We start from the raw sequence: 21,624 nt of genomic DNA, 5'->3' as shown, positions 1-21,624 counted from the left end.
CCGGCCGGGCAATTAAAAAAATAGCATCCCGGTTTGACCCGGTCAGATTCTGGCCAGAAACCTTCTTCTGGTCGGGTCAAACCGGGCTATTTCTACACGGGTGAAAGGCTAATATTTTTAAATTATTACTTCTTGAATACCTTGAATAATTTATGTTAGCTGTAATGATTTTTATATTAATTCTTTTATTCAGTTTCGTTTGCCACAAATTTTGTAATTCTGTGAATTTTTTAGGCTGGTAATTAAATTTATTTTTACACAGCCCTTAATTTTTACAATATTAAAATTAAATTGTTTCCCTCATAATTATACAAAAGACGATAAAATTCTGCTTCTAAATGAGTCTAAGTTATAGACAAAATATCAACTTAATAAATAATATTGCAAAAAACGTCAAATTTCTATACTTTCGAATTATTGCAATAATTCTGGAAATAATCGATATATTTTAAAGTTATTTGGTCTATTTTAAAGCTCAATCTCAGTATTATTTTGCTAATTTGTTAAGATATTTTAGAATTTTTCCTAGATCCCTCCCAGGGGTCGAGATTCGTGTAAAAAGTCGCAAATTTTCAAAGAATGATTGAATTTACCAAAAGTAAAAAAATAAATTAAAAAAATTATATTTCGGTAAGTATTACTGGAATTCACTAAAAAAATTTCCACTTGTTATGCATAAAGCTCGAAAAATTAAGCATTGTTCAAGGTATTTTGAACGATAAATTAAAAAATTGCTCAATAAGTTTCAAATTATGCTGTTTGAAAATGTCCAGCTTCGAAGTTTCTCAGATTTAAATAGATAAAATATATAGTCATTGGCAATCGCTTGGATTGCAAAATTTAGTAACTTAAAATTCATAAACTTAAAATTAAATTGCTTAAAATTAACCAATTTGTAATGAAGTGTTTCTAATTAGAAATTTTAAGCCTTTAGAATTAAAAAACTTGTAATTTTTAGACGTCAGAATGAAACAATTTCTGAATAATTAAACATTAATTTGATTGTAACATTTGCAATTAAAAATTTTATAAATTGAAAAATTAAAAATGAAAAGTGTACAATTTTAAATAAAAACGGTGAATTGTGGTTTTTCGCTTAGATTCTACATTTAGTCACCACCTTCTCTTATAGTTAAATTCCCTCCTTTTTATGGTACGCCATAACCAGAAAAAGCACCGAAATTTGAATAATTACAATACAATGAAGTAATAAAAGATTAAACCAAAATGTGTTCAAAGCTAGTCAATTGTCCGTAGAATAAGCAAAGTATTGACACAAATTTAATTAGTGATTATTACACCAGACAAGGGTCACTAAGTTTGAAATCTCCCGGCCTTGATATCTGACCCTCTTTATAATGTATGCTTTCTTTCTAGGCATATGTCTATATCTATAATTCTATACTATTGTCATAACGCAAAATGTGATACTTGATACGTGACACGTGATACTTGCAAATTAAAATAAGTTCGATTTCAACTTTTTTAAATATTAAGTTCAATTTTTGACTTTTATTGGACTGGCAGAGGGACCTTTTGTATTTTTAAAGATTTTTATCTAGTTGGAAAGGAGGAAAGTATAATGTGCAATATTTTTCGAATTGAAAGAAGGATCATTTTTGTTATTTCCTTATCTGAATATTAAGAAGCTATTTTTTTATTTTCAATGTTTTTATTGAGTTTGATGAAAGAATTTTTAATTTTTTTGCTAGTTTTATAAAGAGGAAAATTTTTTATTTTTAAGATTTTTATCTAGTTGGAAAGAAAGAAATTATAATTTGCAATATTTTTTTAATTAGACGAATGATAATTGTGGTTATTTCTTTATCGGCATAGTAAAGGCCATTTTTTTATTTTCATGGTTTTTATAGAGTTGGAAGAGACGAAATTTTGTTTTCTGAATTCAAAGAGCCATTTTTCTTTTACCATTTTTATTGCGTAGAAGGGAGGAAATTTTCTATTTTCTATCATTTTTCTGAATTGAAAGAAGTTTTTTTTTGTTTTTAACATTTTTATCGAGTTAAAACGGAGGATTTTTTAGTAAATAACTGTTTTTCTGAATAGGAGAAGAGGCTCATTTTTTCGCCTTAATTTTTCCTTTTTTCCTTTTTAATTTTTTTTTCTTTCCAAATTGTTACCTTTAATTATTTACTCAATTGGAAGATGGGCATCTTTTATTTTTGTTTACATTTTTATTAATGTTAGTTGAAAGGGATTCGCATTGACCTTGATCTGAACCCAGGAAGATTATCAATATTTAATAATATTGATTTAGACCAGTAGAAAAAAAATTAAGATCTAAAAATGAATAATAAATTATTGATAGTTTTAGTTAAAAATCTGTTAACTTCAATTATAAAAGCCTAAAATTGAAAAGGTTTCACTTTGACTGATTACATCAAATGAAAAGTTTTCAGTTTTTAAAGTTTCAAGCTTTGTAATTCCAATGACCCTAAAAAATTGTTCTGAACTGGGAAATGACGAGAAATTTTCTTTTTTGAGTAAAACGGCCATCCTGATTTTATAATCAGTTTTATTTTATAATTAGTTCTATGGGATGCAGGTAATGCAACAAGATGCAAAATTTATTTCATAGAGATTATTCCTTTCATTCAGAGGTCTATACTCCTTGAGAGCTATTGAAGAACTAACTAACCAGCGACTAGCCTAGAGAGACGTATTCAAACTTCAAAGTAAAAAGGTTCTTTCTTTCAGTCACAAGATAATCAGTTTCTTAATTTACGTTTCGTATATATTTTTTATAAATACTCTGTTGAAGACCTTAGGCATTCTCGTTTCTAAACACGCACATATAATCATAACATTTTATTCTGAATAGGTTCTTATATTACTAGATTATTTTTGCTCATATTTCAACAAACGATTTTCGAAACTATTCGTGACATCGAAACGACCCCTCACCTGCTGGTTTCAATTTCACGCGACAACAGTATCATTTCTACAAAGCCTGTCGAGCACTCACGTGTGGATGGGTTTTGTGGACTACTGTAGGCCCTTTTGACTCTTGGTCTCTCCATCCATCTCACTATAATATATCAGGATATCTCTCTCTTTTTCTGCGCTATTCGAGCTGCCACTGACAAGCCGGACATTCGCGAATCCTCACGCACTGTGTTTCCACCTGGCATGAAATTGACCACCCTTTGACGATGCATAGTCCACGAGCTTTGTAGCTATAGTCATGGCTTCAGTTGAGGGATGTCGAAATAATCCCCTCATCTCATCGGCACATGTCTTCCTTGCTCAACAAGAATGCTTTAACAAACATTATATCCTCTCTTATATTCCTTTAACACTATTTCTAAAATTGACCCACTTTAATAATATTAATTTCAAAACAATATGTGACACCCAATTTGTTAGGTATCTGAGTCAATGAAATGGTTCACTGACGAAAAAAAAATGTTTTACAAAGTAGTTAATCTTTCAGCTAAGTAGTTGAATTTTAGACCAAAGTAGAAGAAATCTCAACGATAAATGTAAGTTGATATACTTACATCAAGAAAGACTTTTACTTAAAATCAAAATTAGTTGAATTCAACCAAAAAAAGTCTGTATGTTCTCAAGTGCGAAGTCACATACGGCCCAATATTGGCCCATAGTCGGCAAAAATATTGCCGAAGCTCGGCTGCCATTATCGCGCCAATGACGGAATAATAACAATGGCCTGCACTTGGCAGCCAGGGCTTGGCTGCCATTCTCGGCCCAACACTGGCTACGGTCTAAGGATATGACAAAAAAGATATTTAAAAAATAAATATTAATTGACTTCGAGTACTTTGAATATAAATATTAATGTTCCTGTTCAGAATGAATACATATATTTCATCTTGAACATTATATTACAAATAAAATTTCTAATGCTACGGGGTATCGAACCTACATCTATATACCTAAATGTATTGTCTAGCAGTCGGACATGCTAACCACTCTGCATAAACCGACAAGTTGAAACTCTGTGAAAAAGTCATCCTCATACGCTGAAGTTCAGAAAAGTTAAAGAACCAGATTTTAAGCTCTCTTTTTCTAATTATTTATTATTATGCGACGAAATATTAACCGGAATATCAATACAATAATCTTTAAATAAATAATTTAAATCGATTACAATTTTTCTTCGCGTAATATTTCATTTTTTTCCGTTGTAGCCTGCTTTACAACTTTTTGCAATGACAGGAAATGTAATTTTTCTTAAACATTAAAAATTTTTAATGAGAGAACTTGAAAAATTTCATCGTGAACTTTAAAAATTTTTCAATAAATTTTGTTTATCTTTCGTGTAAGATTTATTTATTAGGTTCTATAACTGAGACTTGGCGAAACAAAGTGCCGATTCTGGGTAAAGCATCGGTGGAGAATCGGCAAATATAAATAGCCAATATAGACTGTCAGCACTGGCTCAACATTGGGCCGATTTAAATAACACATGGTTTGCCGTGGTAAAAGTGACACTTGGCCCAGTAATGTGCCGTCACTGGGCCAGAGTTTGGCTGATCCTCGTGAAACATGGTTCCCCGTACTAAAAGTGAGACTTGGCGCCATAAAGTGCCGATACTGGGCCAAGCATCGGCGGAGGATCAGGAAATATAAAAAACTAATATAGCCTGCCAGTACTGGCTCAAAATTGAGCCGATTTAAATAAAACATGGTTTGCCGTGGTAAAAGTGACACTTGGCCCAGTAATGTGCCGTCACTGGGCCAGACTTTGGCTGATCCTCGTGAAACATGGTTTCCCGTACTAAAAGTGAGACTTGGCGCAATAAAGTGCTGATATTGGGCCGAGTATCGGTGGAGGATCGGCAAATATAAATAGCCAATATAGGCTGCCAGCACTGTCTCAATACTGGGCCGATTAAAATGCCGATATTGGCCCAATAACTTTAGCCGACCTTTGGCTGTCAAAATTGGACCAAAACTGGGCCGTGTATTCAGCTCCGGCTGAGTAACTAACTAACTAACTAACGGCTGAGTAACTAAGTTCTAGCTATGAATCGGTTATTCTCAATAATAAATAAGTAAGCTGTACTGGTTTATCATTAAAAAATAGCTGATTTATAGCTACTATTCAATCACTAGTTGTTATTAGTAATAAATTATGTCTATTCTAATTTACAGGAAACAAAACAGTTGCATGTTTTTGTTAAAAGAATTAAGTTTCTACCAAAAGAGATGAATTTCTAAGAAAATGGAGGAATTGTCAACCAACAAGTATTAAGTAAAAAATAGCCGATTCGCAACTAGAATTCAGTCACTAATTCATGTTCGTAAAAAATTTACTTATTAGGGAGTACCAAACAGTTGTATGTTTTTACCAAAAGGAATTAAATTTCTGCCAAGATTTTTCAGTCAAGAAATAACAACAATTCCAACCAAAGTATTGAATTTTCAAGCCAAATACAAATTTAATGCCAAACAGTACAATTTTCTACCTGAAAATATGAATTTTTAATAAAAGTGTTCATTTCTATCCAAATAGATTAATTTTCTACCAAGAACATTAATTTTCTAAAAAAAAGACCCAAGAAATTTACATTTTCGGCCAATGAGATACATTTTCAACTTACAACAATTTCAGTAAAACAGTCATTTTTAACAAACAAACATTAATTTTTAACACAATAGTTACATTTTCAGCCAGGCAGATGAATTTTCAACTTAAATTATGAATACTCACCCAAAAAAATGATTTATTAACAAAGTAGTTGAACTTTCAACAAGAAAGAATGATTTCTTCACAAAAAATGTGACAGTTGATATTTAAATATATATATATATATATATATATATATGTGTGTGTGTGTGTGTGTGTGTGTGTGTGTGTGTGTATGTATATATTATTTTTAATCAAATACTTTTGAATTCATCCAAAAAGGAGAATTTTATTCAAAATGTTTAAACTCTCAACCAAAACAGATTTATTTTTAATCAGTTGAATTTTCTACAAAAATTGTTAAGTTTTCAAAAAAATAATTAGATTTTTAACTAAATAGTTAAGTTTTTTAACCAAAAAAGCTAAATGCTCAATTGTTCAACAAAAATATGCAAGTAAAATTTTCAGCCAGACATGCAAAAGGATTTATGATAGGATTCCTTTCTTATCTAAGCAGACAGTTTTTGGAAAGGTTTTAGAATAATTTAAAAAGATGGGGTTTTTCAGAAAATCTTCTCATATTTTTAAAGTTCTAAGAAAAAAATAACTAGGATTTTCTGGAAATTTCCAACTTTTTTCCATATATTTGTTAAAAGATTCTATTTATATCAGAAAAGCATCCTATCAATTTTATGCGGGCTAACTTATTTTTGAGACCGGGGAATTTTGTTTCCTGTAGATATATTTTTCAAATTTTTTTGTTAACGAAGCAAGATATTTCAACAAAGCAAGAAGTACTTTTCGTAGATTTTTGTTAATTGTGCAAAATTTTATTTTCTAATTCTTTGATATAAAAAATCAGCTTTTTATATTATAAACGAAAAATTAGAACGTTTAATTTCGAACTTTTCTTAAATTTTGGACCGGATTTCGAAAGAAGACGATAAAACGGTATTTTTGCAGAAAGAAAAATATCGTTCAAATCCGTCGTCATGTTTTTCATTTGTACTTTAACGTCTTAATGGTATACAAATTCTGGAACTATTTAATCTAAAATAGTGATAAATATTTGCTAACGTCATTATTGAATTGCGTTATAAGTTATTTCATCTTTCATGTTTAATTATCTTTAAATTTTCGAGTGCAATTAAAAATAATTATCCTAACTTATCCTAAACAAGCACTATTGTGATAACTTAGCCTACTTATTATTGCAAGCCACTTACAATTCTTCTTTTAATAATTGCAACCCAGAGCTTGGGTCGTGCCATGCACCTCAGACGACAACAATGCCTGAAAATAAAGTCATTTTCTCAGCATTACAGTGCAAATTGTATTCCTAATACATAAAAATATTGATCGTTACGAACTCAGTTTTGTATGTAAAACGGAAGTTCTTTTACTCAAATAATATTTAGGTTGGTTCAAAGTAAAAACAACAATTTTTTACAATTCTTATTATATCACCATCTAAAATATAATGGCCGTCTTATTACAAATTTTGATCATCTTGCCATATATTATATTATTAGAACAATATATACACTGAAACTCTTCTATAGCGCCGATTTTGGGGCTGACAGTGGGTGGGAACTAACTCATTGTAGCCCGCTCCGCTTTTGTTTGTTCACGTTTGGCTGCTCGCCTGAGTGACAACCGCAGATCCGGCGCACCCCGCGCAGCTCCTGTTAGACCTACATGCGTCGCGGCGTCAATTCTCGGAAGGGCTATAGAAGAGAGGGCTATTGAAGTGTTTCACTGTACATATATATTTAATTTTAACCAATTATTATAACTTTTATAGAGTAAATTTTTTCCGCCAGAGTTGGAGCAACATTGTTGTTCCTTTTTACCTCCTTGACTTCTCGGAGTTTAAGAAAAGTACAATACTTCGTAAGGTGCATTTGTAATAAATACTTATGGTAAACTTAACCGTTCATTTCCTTTTTTACGACAGTGTTATCACCGTGAATGAACAACTCCGGTGGTCGGTCGGAATACACTGAAACTGACCATTCATCCTTTTCTTTATCTTATCACAGTTTCGGATTATCGTTCTTACGGGTTATATATCCGTTAGGTTTATCATGCTAATCAATTTTTTCTTTCTCCTATCATTGTCTATACAAGTTAGTACTCGAAGGTGAATCATCAGAGTTTTAACAATCAACATTTCTATACTTTATACATTTTTTAAAAATATATATATTTATATATTATATTATATATTTTTAATATGGTAACAAAAAATTTAAGCCCTAATGTCTATAAACCTGTTGAAGAATACAGGTACCAAACGGATTATCCTCTGTTTATTTACACACGCACATTTCTCACACGTGGTAACTTCCGTTCCGTGTTACGCACTTCCGAGAATGCGTTAAAAAAATTGCAACAACGTAAACACAATAACTACAAAGCGTATATTATATGTTGCGTTTAACATGGTCATAAAATTTTCTGCCATTTATACAAAAAAAGTTGGTATACATTTATAATTATCCTTATTACATACTATTAATTGATTACGCTTATTTGATTAATTTAGATGAAAAATTCCATTCGAGACTTAGTACTTTTTAATTACTTAAAAGCAAGTTGCGTTACTTTCGCTTGCCACGATGTAGCAGTTGAGGTTTTTCTTGATGTAAGAAAAATAACTCGTTCCGTGCGTTCTAGCGCATTTAAAAGTTCTTCCTGAATGGTCGTTATAGTCTTGAAATGCAGGAATAATTATTCTCTTGAAGAAGCAGAATATTTTAATCGGGTATACACGTAACTATTTTTTGCTCAGGAATTAAAGAGAATTTGGTCTACAAATTATCAGACTCATGAGCCCACTTTTTCTGCATACAAAAATCATACGAATGTGTTGTATCATCAACGTGGTAATTCATATTCCCTAATACTTCATTTAGTGAAATCTTATTATTTTTCTCGTTTTTTTCTTCATAATAATTTAAACTTTAAATCTGTTAAGTTAATTTAATCGAGTTTGATAAAGTTATAAATTGAATTATAGTATGGATAAACACTAATGATTTGATCAAAGTGAATTGGTCCAGACCAAACTTGAGACACGTATTCAACGATCTCCTGTTAGGCTGTTATTGATGAATCCGTCGTGACGTCAAAAATGTTATAAACACATCAGATGTTGGAACTCGATATTCAAGGCCCGTCACTTCTTTGTCTAAATATGTACCTTCCTGTATTTCACTATTCGTCTTCTGACATTCTGCTTGTTTTGAATCTCTCAAGCCGAAACTTTTCAAATGAATGGAAGAGTTTCATGTTCCACATCATAATACTCTTTCAACACTTTTCATAAATTCTGCCTAAAAATGCGGAAAGCTTAATTCTAGTATAAGATCAAGTGATCAGAAGAAGTATGAATGACTCTGTTTTATAGGATTGGGTATAATTTTATATTAGCACGCGAATTTCAGCTAGAATTGACAATTTACATAACTTTTATGCTCGGAAATTGAAGCATCCTCAGAGCAACAGGTGAGAAGAAAAGAATTAGTAGCATATTCCTTTCTCCAACAATGTACATTGTACAATAACCACAGATTTCGTCCAGATCGCCAAAAGGCAGGAAAGAATATGCCGGTTATTATGGAAACTATTGAAGAAATGCAGATGTGGGTTTCATTTTGTATGGGGTTTCGAGAGTTAAAAATAAAGACATACAATACATGAGAATATATTAAGAGAAGATGCTTATTATAATGGTTTGTAACATACGAAAAATGCAAATCACTGCAGGATGTGGTTAAATATTAAGGAAGAGAATAGACAAAGTCTTGTATTTCTGAAGTTATTCAATGGTTTTGGTCTAAAGAACAAAACTGTCAATTAAACAAAAAAATGTTGGTAGTTAACATATTTTGAATCACTTCTTTACTCGAAATAAATAAGAAATCCCTTTAATCGTCATAAAAACACTTACTAAGTGACGTACATTGCGTTTTGCTTATTACACCAAGCAAAGGAAGTGTAGCGATAAACGATAAACATACCATAACATTTCCAATGGAATGCGACAATGTCTCATTAATAAAAAAGATAAGAGATTTACTTTAAACAAATATTAGATATTTTGACTAGCCGCTTTATCATTTGCTTCTATCAGATTACTCAGAATGATTTATGTTAAATACAAATGTCAGATACGGCAAATTGAGAAAAAAAAACATTTCTTTTTTTTGTTACTTACAATTATTGCTAAAAATTTGCATGTAATTAAGAATTTGGATTTTTTGATCTTGAATTAGTCTCGTGTATTGTACTAACCTTATAATATTTCTGAATGTTTTTGTAAGAGTGCAGAAATCAATTATTTGGTTGCTCTGTACCAATAATTTCACAGAATTTCTGGAATAAACAACATTTTGGACGAGTAAAAAAAAATTTGGAAAATTACAATGAAAATTTGGTTTATTCTATAGCAATGTTTTTTTTTCTAACTGAAAAATGCCTTAGTATGATAATTTTAAAATAATTAAAACATTCAATGTTTTTGGGTTCCAAATGTGCACTTAGAAAATTGAGTTTGCTAAACTGACAGAACTTTCAGTCAAAGTATTCTTGTCAAGAATTAGATCTCAGAAAAAAGTTTTTTTATTATTTCAAAAATCGAAATAATATTACAGATGATGTATTTTAAATTGAAAAACATTATTTCTAATGTCAATTTTGTAAAAGATAAAAAAAATATTTCATCAATTTTTTTGCAATTAAACGTTTTCTTACTGCAACAAATGTAAAAAAATGGTTTTAGTTTCTTTTTTCAGGGAAAGCATTCTTTACAATTTTACTTTTTCCAGTATATGTGAAATATCCGTAAATTCATCAGATTTCTGAAAATTTTGTAAACTCTAGCGTAAAGTTTAGCGTAATTTTTGTCTACGTTTAGATCTTTTGAAATACAATTTAAATAGAAAACCTTCGATATATGTATGAAACTTTTTATTCGAGATAGTTCGAATACGATATAAAAATGTATAAATTTTTTAAGATCATTGAATCATACACATATATGCTTCCTATTTGATATATTCTACTAATTTTTTATATTGGTAGTTAAAAATTTTTTCAATTGACGAACATTTTTCCTCTCATTTTCGGTTTGGTTGAAGAAAATTAATTTCTTTAACTGAAAATTTAAATCTTCCTTTTTTTAAATTAAAAATGGGTCTTTCTTAGTTTCTAATTAAACAAATTTGATGAAAAATTGTCTTTTTTAATAAAAAATTCGACTATTTCGTTGAATCCTTTAGGTTTGGCATGAAATTACTTTGCTGGAAGTTAAACTCTTTTGTTAAAAATTAATTTTTTGGTGGAAGATTCTTCATTTTAATTAAAAATTCATTTTTTTGGTTGAAAAATGAACTTTTGGATTAAAAACTTGTTTTTTTTTCTGTAGATGAAAAGACAGTTTTTAAACTGAAAATTAAGATATTGTTCCAGGTAAATATTCCACAATTTTAGTTAAAAGTTCATGTCTTTGTTTTTGAACATTCACTCTTTGTCTAAAATTGTAATTATTTAATTTTTGGTTGAAAATCTGTTTGGTTAAACATGAATTTTTGTAATTTAAAACTGAATTACTTAAGTTTTGGGTGGCAATTTATCTTTGTTAGTAAAAATTTTTTGTTGAAAATTGAACTATCTTAGTTAAAAATAAAAAACTTTTGTGAAAAATTTCAGTATTAATTAAAAAATGCATTCATTTTGTAATTTTTAGCTTTGTTGTGTTCAAGGACGTTTAGAATAAACGCCGTCAATTAAAATAAACGTTTGAGTTTTGCGGAAAATATTTCTATATGTTTCTTTTGGTTGATCGGAAAAATTGAAAAACTTGACCGGGAAAAACCGGGAATTTTTAATCCGTCTCGAGAATATTAACTTGCTGGACAGTGGAAACTCACCGACTCAAATTTAAAGAAAACGAATAGTCGATGACGAGAACAATTTTCACCAAAATTGGTCACAGCGAAATAAAATTTCTTCAAAATTCGAATGATCTCGAAAAATGTTGAAAACCCGGATTTTTTTATAGATTCGAGTGGACACATTGACTCTAAATCCGTAAAGGCTTATATCTTATTGGATTATTCTGCACTGGTGCACTCCGAGCTGTACCGAAGCAGGTCGGAGTGAGAAGCTAGAAGTAGGAAGAAGTAAGAAGAAGCGGTTGGCGTGCTCTTGGAGTACACCAAGGATAAATGAATGCGCTATTAGTTAGATGGGCTCACTTGGATCAACGTTATAGGCTTGCGCCTATGACGTCAGTTACAAAATGGCGACCAAAGAGACTCTAACGCTTGTCGACAGGACAGAAGAGAACCAAGAACCGATGGGGATTCCCCCGACACCGCGCCTGTTTTCCACCCACCCAACTCGCTCTCATTCCTCTCGCTCCCTTTCTCTCCATACAATCCCCTCTCCTTCCTCACTCCGCCACCCTTTCCCCTCCGCCTTTTCACTCTGTCACCCTTCCTCCCGCCTCTCTTCGTAACCCGACCTTTCCACCTGCATCACGAGAGGAGGAACCGACGCGACGTCTGGCGTCGCGACGCGACGTCGCGCGCACCTGCCCCTGTCCCTTGCGTTGTCTATTCGAGGTGGCCATTTTCATTTTAAAAACGGCCTCGAGCCTCAGGTGGGCGGTTCTACTCTGCTCGGTACGCCACCATTGGCTCGAGTAATGCCTAATATATCATGACATAAGGAGCCGGAAAGCTATTGTCCGCTACAAGCATACTAGCTGATAGACACTGAGCTATCCTACACGATTCTGATCGATAACTCGTTCTGGATCGGCCTAATACCGTTGATAAGATTTTTCGTGCTACTTGAAATTTGAATCAGTGGAATTTCACTGAGAATCAGTTAGACATTGTTAAAGATTTCAGACAGTTGGAATTCGCTGAGAATCCGCTACAAGTTACTGAGAGAGTCCAGTCTTTCTGGAAATCAGGAATCACTTTTTAATGATTAAGGGTATTAAGCTATTTTTCTTTATAGAAAATAAATATCGAATTCAAAGGAATACTGGATCTTTCTATGAAATGAATAAATGTTGGATAAGAAAATTTAAATTTTTCCGTCCCTTTTGTTACGGCTACAAAACAAGTAGCGAGCATGCCAATATTCTTGGCAATCTCATGGTTTAACACCTTCAGAATGAGCTGTTTAAAAATTTACCTTATTTTCGTAGAACTATAATTTAAGCCAATTTTTCATCTTAACATAATACAGTATTTTTCAAAACAAAACTTTGTTCCTTGTAAATATTAGACTAGATAGTAGAAATGAATACTTAGAAGTGTTGTACCTTAAATTCAAAAATTTACTTAAATTCAGAGCTAAACTTCAATTGAACAAAAATATATCTGGATCTTGATCTGGTGAATATATTAAAAGCAGTCAAATATTTACTGACTTCATCTCTGAATATAAATACATTTCTAAACTTAAATTTGTTACGTTTTTAAATATTATTTTTTACCGTTATTCGTTTTTGAATAATGCTCAAGCGCTACACAGTCAAGCCAAAGTTGCACTTGAAGCCCGAATATTGACTGAAATGCACACAAAATAGGGAATGACAAGTGGGACTTTCAAAAAAAGACAGGCGTATGCATTTTTAAAATGATTGATAAAATCGATGAAAATACAAAGAAAGAAAAAATTGAATAAAAAATGTTCAAACATTTTGAGCAAGAAAGCGGCGTCAAAACTGCCTGATATCAAATTGAACCATATATGGTTCATTTGGAGGAATGTGAATGAGAAAAATGAGCGGAAACAAAATTGAAAGTTTAGTTTTTTATGTTTTGACCCTATGTTAATTGCTGAAAATTTTGCAGGAGAAACATAAGCATGCTTTAGAAAAAATTGCTTAGGTTGAAATGATTTATTTAACAAAATAATGTTAACTGGGTTTTTGTATTTTAGGTTCAATTTGAAATGAAGCCTGTTATTCTTATCAAATCCTAATGATTAAGGGCTGATTTTATTCTTCGAAAGATTCTTCACAATTCTGTTTAATTGGGTTTTATTAAAATTATATTTTTAGGAAAAACTTTCTTTGCAAAAATAACAACTGTATGATTTATATTTTTTTTTTTAATTCAAACGAAACAAGATTCTAAACAATCTTTCAGGGAATAAAATCAGCTTTTGATAACTTTGAGAATCGCAGAAAATTGTAGCTTATTCCTGAAATTACAAGTAACATATAAAAGTTCATGTAACATTTATTAAAAACAATTTCAATCTAAACATTTTTAAAAATAAGTCTTACTTTTGTTATGGTTTAATTTGACCACACATTAATTTAATTAGCCTTATATTTTACCTCAAAACAATGGCCCCTTTCCTTAAAGATTATTATTTGTGTGAATATAACATGCGTGGATTTAAGTAAAATTCGTCCTAATTACAAACCTTTTATTTGACTTTCGCCATCGAAAGCGACACAAAACATTTTACTCCATCTGTTTTCACAAAAAATGTAATATAAATTTCTCATCTACCCAGACCATTATTGAGCGATTGTTTCTAAATATTTTTCCATTTCCAAACAATCCCATTCATTTCGAACGGAAAGGATTATCCACGAGTTTATACAATAAAAAGTGCTTATTCAAATGTGAAAAAGATCACAGAATTCACGTCTGGTGTCAATGACAATTAAGACAGCTTATGCAAAGATGAGTATTTCTAATACAACAGTTTTATCCGTTTTTCGAAAATATCAAGAGATTTCGATGGCTCCCAGGGTGTTTTGATTTATTTTTCGCGATTTCACCAAATATCATAGCTCATACAATACCATGGGGAGTTTGTAACCTTTTATTGGTTAATGGAAGAAATTATTTGCAGGGATATAGAAAAATTGTCCGCTTTCATGGGATTTCGTAATATTTTCCATGAATGTAAGGGGATTACATTTTTTTTCATTCTCTATGCTTCCCCTTCATGGACCGAAGTGGTGGGACTGACGTTATAACTAACTTTCCACCTTACGAGGACTGGCTAAATATTTTGGCCATCATTTTTATTCGCAAAATATATTTCTCGCGTTGAGTTAATAGTTGGACGTATACTTTAAACAATGAATAATAAAAACAATAGAGTAGCCTCGAAATAGTTTAAAACTTGGTTGACAAAAAGCATGCTTATGGCAAAGGCAAAGGTCTCATTTCAGGCAATGAATGGAGACTGGGTGTTCAGAATGCTAGAGGGGTTAACGATTCTAAGGAAAAACAGTTACGAGAAACAATGCACGATAGGAAGTTAGACATCTTATATGTTCCTGAAACCAAGAAAAAGAGATGTGACTGCAGAATGATACGCTGTGGGAACTTAAAGAACGGACTCTTACTATGCTCAGGAGTAGATAGTGAATCACATGGTTGTCAAGGGGTCGGTTTGATTATAAATGAAAGAGCAAGACGACATCTCATAGGTTATGAATTTGTATCTCCCAGATTGTTGTGGGTTAGAATGAAAATGGTTATCAGAAGACTCTTATAGCTTGTCACGCCCCAGTTGATGGTCCAAGGAGTGAGGTTAAAGATGCTTTATGGGCATGCTTTTGGGACACTTTAAACTTAAAGTTTAAATACTTTAAATGATACTATAGGCACTTGCGATCAGGGGGAAAGAATCATTCTACTAACTAGAATATATAAGTTGATGTGTTTGTTGTCAATTGCGAGGGTGCGGAAAGGGGGCTTGGTAATTTTGGATTTGGAGACACAAAAACTAATCGTAACGGAAACAGATTGGTTACCTATTACAGATACTTATAGTTAAGGCATAACCTTATCGACTTGTATACCTTGAGCAGATGCGTTAGCCACAGTATCATCGAATTTTTTGTCACGCAGGAAAGGCTGAGAGAGCTAATAAAAGATACAACACGTAGAAAAGTAGATATTGTAAAGCAGATATTAAAAACTTTGATACTTAACCATAAGATATAGATATTACGGCATAATATATAATATCTTCTATTCAACATACAAAATATTAAAGGGCAATATCTGTGTATATCAACAGTATAAAATGTGTGATATTAACAGTTAATATCTAAGATATTAAAAAAGTTACATTTTATCAGAGCAAGGTCGCTGACGTGTGGCGTGGCGACAAAAGGTTTTGTCTGTATCTTGAGCTTTCACCGTGTGTATTGTGGTTTTTCGGATATCTATTGCACTATAAGTTTTGGTGGAAAATGGATTAAATGTTTTTGGATATGTTATAATTTTCTCAATAAAATGAGGACTCAGCTACAGGCATCTTTCATATTAGTCTTGAACAGTGTGTTATCTGTTCAACACAAAAATCGCATAATTATTCAAAAAGGCGAATGCTTGAGAATTCGGATTTTAAAAACCGAGGACTACGATATTAACATTCTTTTGCATTTTATAGAAAATGGCCTGCTTTACAGGTAATTTTTGCACAATTAAAAAATATATCCTGAATATCTTAGATTCTGCCCTTTAATATCTTGGATATTGGCAGTTAAAATCTTCTTTTTAATATCTATGGATGCTCTACTTCATTATGTAGATTTCTGTCCCATAGTTAAATCGCTAAGATATTACCTATTAATATCTAGATAGTCTGTGCTAACATCTATTTTTCTCCGCGAAGGATTATAAAATGTTCTGAATGTGATACGGATCATTACCTTTTAGTCTTAAAAATTAACTTAATCAGGTCAAGGATGACGAACAAAGAGAAACAAAAAGACGAGACAGACTTGGGAGACGCTAATTCACAATAAAGATATATAGGGTGTACTTAAAATGATAAATAGTTAATATAAGAAATGCATCATGAAGATTGTCAGTGGAGGAAATGATGCTTGAAACGAAATTTTGTAAAGCTCTTCGCCTGGGGTGCTTGCTAGAGAGATTAATTAGTGACCTGGGTGGGAGCAGTCTTTCGGGACGAACGTATTATTACCGTTTGAGTTACGCTTACCCCGAAAGGGATATGGCCTAATGGTATAATAATAATAATAATAATAATAATAATAATCATACTTTTTTTTAATTCATATGAATTTTACTTGAATCCAGACGTATTTGTGCCTAATTTAAGTTCAGTTCTAAACTTAGAGTCAACACATTTCAAGGTCAACAACATTAAGTATTCAAGCATTCAATTTATTTTGAGTCTAGAATCTTATTGTCAAGAGCATCAGAAGTAGCGATAAATTTCATATGTGGGTAGTTGAAATATTCAGTATAGAGATTAATAAATGTTGAATGCGATTAAATTCCGTCTATCACTCCTTTCGAGTTAATTTCTCCAATGATATAAAACTTCATGATAAATTTAATGTAATATTTGGTCAGACATCATATTAGCATAGTCTCATCAGCTGTCAACGGAAAATAATATTTCGGCTAGACAAATTCTGTATTCACTTCATTCTTGAATATGAATAATAACTTTGATCTATTTTTACACTGAAAAATGGTTACATGTGCCAATCATTTAGTTTGTAGTTGTGAGATATTTTACTGTTGTTTTATTAGTTGGGACAGCCGTTTTGTTAGTTTCTGGTACGAATTGAATAGTCTCTGCAAGTAATGAAATTGCTGTGCCAACTGATAAAATAGCAGTACCATATTTTACAAACTAAATAGTTAACTCAACTATCCATTTTTTCAGGGTAGGTATGTAAATATAAATACAATTTCCTTATTGCTCAATTTTCTATTAAGAAATATAAACTGGGCGCTAATGAGTTCTCTATGATACACAGGAAAAAATAGAACTTTATTTTGTGAAAACAAATGTATATTTTATTTTTCAGGTCGAAAGGTTGAAGTTCTACTAGGATATAGTACGAGCCTTTTAGAGCAGTTTCGAGGCATATTTGGTGCATATTCGTGGGAAATGCTTCCTCTTACATTAATGTACGTTTTACTAAAGGATTCTAGTGAAGATATAGATGAAGTCAGAAGACGTATTGCGGAAGGTGAGATATTTTTACAATTATTCTTTCCAGAATTAGTACTCTCGCATCAAGTTATTAAAACCATTTTTCTTCTACAATTGTGTAGATATTTCTTACTTTAAAAAAAAACTTCACTATTCAGTAGTTCTAATTAGAAATTATTTAAAACAAGAGATGATTATTAAGTTAACTTTATTTTCATTCATGTTTTCTTTTTGAATAAGTAAACGCAATCTCTACTCGTATACTTCAAATTTTAATAGTTTTTACTAAAATTTCTTTTGATTTAGTGCTAGTCTTTTATTAGATCTCTTCTTTTAAAGAAAAGAAATATGTACATTTTTATTAAATTAATTTTTTTCCCCCTCTAGCCGATGATTTGTGCCGTCGTAAAGTGACGTACTCGACGATGATATTTTAGTCATACACATGCACAGTAATTTTTGCAAATAGTAATGTTCATTATTGTCGATAAATTTACAAGTCAAGTTCTTTTAGTATGTTATTAAGTATCAGTTTAAAGTTTTTTTCAAATGAGAATGACGCTATAAACAATAGCTCGTAAAGCCAGTGGATGACGTAACATTTTTAACTTCTGAGCAGAAGAATTGTTTCTTTCAATTTAATTTAAATTTTCTAAAGCTATAATAACATACTTTTAGTATAAATAGACAGAACAGTGATAAAATCATTTATTTCTAGCCAGAATTAAATGAATAGACTGATTGGTAGAACGTAATGTATAAAATGTACATTATTCTTATGAATCAAATTGCGGAGTTCAACAATTGAAGATTTCGTCAACTGAAGATCAACACTGAAGATTAACAACATTTAAGATTAACAACTGAAGATGAGCAGTGCGAATGTACAACTGTACAGTTATAAATGCCGAAAATGTTTAAAGATTGGTTGTTTAAATGTAAATATAAACTCGTTGTTTACTATATTGTTCGCGCGAGAATATTTACGCTGCGTTCTTGAGACGGTAAAAAGTTCCTAAAATCCCGTGATGGACTTATAATTAGCATTCGGCATTTTCATCCCTTGCAATTCAAAATATGGTCAGAACACAATACCCGTGGTTTAAACAATTTTCTCACCAGTGAAGATAGTAGACGAAAGAAAAGATCCTTTCAGGGAGGATTTTCAACAAAAGGTAGGATGACATTTTTGTCTCATTATTAGAATCATTCTTGGTGCTTAAACATTGAGTTGTGAAAAAATGAGAATTTTTCATGATAAGACTGTATATTTTTAATTGTAATTTACACAAATATACGTATACTAGAAAACAAATACGCGATTATTGTGTTGTTGTCTCGCGAAAATTTTTAATTAAGATATAAATTGAATTTTTTTCTGAAAAAAGATCTCCTTTCGTTCCGCTGGGAAACGAACCACAGAACTTCTGAGTGCTGGTCGGATGCATTCACAATAAGCTACTAGAGAAATCGAGAGGAAGAGTCTTTTTTCAGAAATACACATATTATTATGCTAGGTGTGACAAATCAAATTTATCAAGGAATCTATATTATCATCACAGATTAACAGAATATCTAAACGCCTTCACAGACTAGATAGAGCTATGAATTAAAATATTTTTTGATTAATTTTTTTTTCTGAAAAAATATCTCCTTTCTGCTGGGGCAAAAATGCAGAAAAAAATTGTTAATTCATAAATCCATGTAGACTGTAAAGACGTTAAGGAATTCTTTTACGATAAATAAAATTAATATTGCTACACAAGTGTTGTATTTTATAGTATCTATTATCCGAAGTAATATAATAGAAAAGAAAAGACAATATTTTTGGTTATGAATGATATTTGTTTACAGGATTATAAGTTTAATTTTTGATCAAACAATTTTTGTTTAATTAAAATAACCGATTTTCGGCCAAAAAGGCTAACACCCACTAGCACTGTTTAAACTACTGTTTATATATATTTTTAAATCTAATGGTTTTTTATTGACGACGAAAAACACTAACACAACATAACAAAATATTGTTTAAGATTGTAAATTTTTTCAATGCTAATTTCGTTATTTTAACAATGGTAAACCATATTCGAGAAAATCGTTTGGATTTAAATATTTATTTATTACATTTTTAATGTAAAATGAAGTATAATTAGTACTTGTTTTAAATACAAAATTCGCTTTTTTCTTGATTTTTCAACAGCTCCAAATAGATTTTGAACATAAAATATGTATTTTCAAAGGATCTACAACTTTTATTTGATGTTTTTTAAAATAAATTTTTACTATTCACTAAGATAAACGTAGAAAACCATGATTTTTATGGGGTTTTCATGGTTTTCGCCATGAAAATCAAATTTGCCGTAGATAGGGCAACATGGGAGGACCATATAAAAAACAAAGATATAGAGGGTGCCTGGACAATCTTACGGGTTATACTTTTTAGATGTACGATCGAAGTGTGTGGTATCGCAGTTGCAGGAAGAATGTCTGGTGATGCGTGGTGGAATGATGAAATTCAGGCTGCCCAAAAAGCAAAGAGAGAAGCGTACAAGAGAACTTTGATCATCGCAGGTCTTAGCAATGAGGAAAGAAATAGACGTAGAAATGATTATAGACGGGAAAACAGGATACTCAAACGATTAGTTAAGGAAAGTAAAGATACAATTAGAGCAGAAGAAGAGATGAAAACACAAAACGACTTTGAAGGAAGCAGGAAACTACTTTATAAAAAAAATGAAAGGAAACAAAAGTACAGAATTTGTCAACATGAGAAATAGTAGGCGGGAAATGGTATATGATGCAGACGGAATACTAGAGGCTTTCAGAGACTATTTTAGGAGACAATTCGGAGATGAAGCTATAGGACACCACAACTGCGATGTTGAACACGATGCGATGGAAAACTCAATTGAGAAAGTCTGTGTCACTGAGGTTAGGGATATAATTAAGAACTTGAAAAACGGTAAGGCTGCTGGGGTAGACGGCATTAACGCTGAAATGCTTAAACACAGTGGCGCGTGCATACCACATAGACGATTATCGTACCAATGTACAAGAGAAAGTGAGATAAAAGCGACTGCAATAATTACAGAGGGATTAGCTTATTAATCACCGTAAGTAAAATATATTCAAAAATACTTATTCGTAGGGCAATGAAAATAACAAAAGCAAAGATTTGGGAAGTCCAAAGTGGGTTTGTGTCAGGAAGGTTATGTACGGATCAATTATTTAGCTTAAGGAAAATAACAGAAAAAAGTTTGTGAATAGGAAAAAAAGTTTTCTGTGCATTTTTTGACCTAGAAAAAGCTTTTGACAAGGTAGATAGAAGTAAACTTTGGGAAGTCCTGAAAGAGTATGGAGTCAATGGATGGCTCCTACAAGCTATAAAAATAATATATACAGGTAGCAAAGCGAATGTAAGAGTGAATGGGAAACTGAGTGACTGTTTCGATATTATTCAAGGAGTTCGACAAGGATGCGTTATGTCTTTATGGTTATTTATATTATTTATGGAAGAGTGTTTAAGAATGGCTCTCTTTGACGAAGAGGGTGTGGATCTCGAAACAGTAAGGGTACGTGGGTTAGCGTTCGCAGATGATAAGGTTGTTATGGCAGAGTCTATCGAAGACTTACAAAGAATGTTGAATAAACTAGATGCAAGCATGAAGAGTATAGGCCCCAAAATTAACGCAATAAAAAAAACTATAGAGTTCGTAGGAAAGACTGAGAAAACACTATGCAATATTTTATTAAATTATGAGAAAATTGAACAAGTTGATAAGTTCGTATACCTTGGTAGCTTATTTACTAGGGACGGGAAGATAGATGAGGAATTAGATAGACGCATAAACGAAGCTAAGAAGGTTATTGGTAGAGCAGGTCCCCTTATCAGAAGTAAAAATATACCAAATAAAGCTAAAATGGCAATTCATAATTCTATATTTGTACCGACTGTACTATACGGTAGCGAGACATGGACTTATCAAGAAAAAGATAAGAGTAAAATTAACGCAATTGACATGAGATTCGTG

The 21,624-nt window shown here is 31.5% G+C and overlaps 1 protein-coding gene across 7 annotated transcripts in view; it reads left to right on the top strand.

Annotated features, from left to right (window-relative positions):
* LOC117180843 overlaps positions 1-21,624 on the top strand; it is a 291,065-nt gene that overhangs the window by 166,675 nt on the left and 102,766 nt on the right. For all 7 annotated transcript variants that reach the window (XM_033373373.1, XM_033373372.1, XM_033373371.1 and 4 more), the window contains one exon: positions 17,466-17,630. In XM_033373373.1, coding sequence (XP_033229264.1) covers positions 17,466-17,630 — 165 coding nt within the window. The remainder of the gene's footprint in view (positions 1-17,465; positions 17,631-21,624) is intronic.

Source organism: Belonocnema kinseyi, chromosome 9 (assembly GCF_010883055.1).
Source record: "Belonocnema kinseyi isolate 2016_QV_RU_SX_M_011 chromosome 9, B_treatae_v1, whole genome shotgun sequence".
In the NCBI taxonomy this organism is placed as follows: domain Eukaryota; kingdom Metazoa; phylum Arthropoda; class Insecta; order Hymenoptera; family Cynipidae; genus Belonocnema; species Belonocnema kinseyi.
Note: the sequence above shows the minus strand (reverse complement) of the source record. Positions and strands in the feature narration are given on the sequence as shown.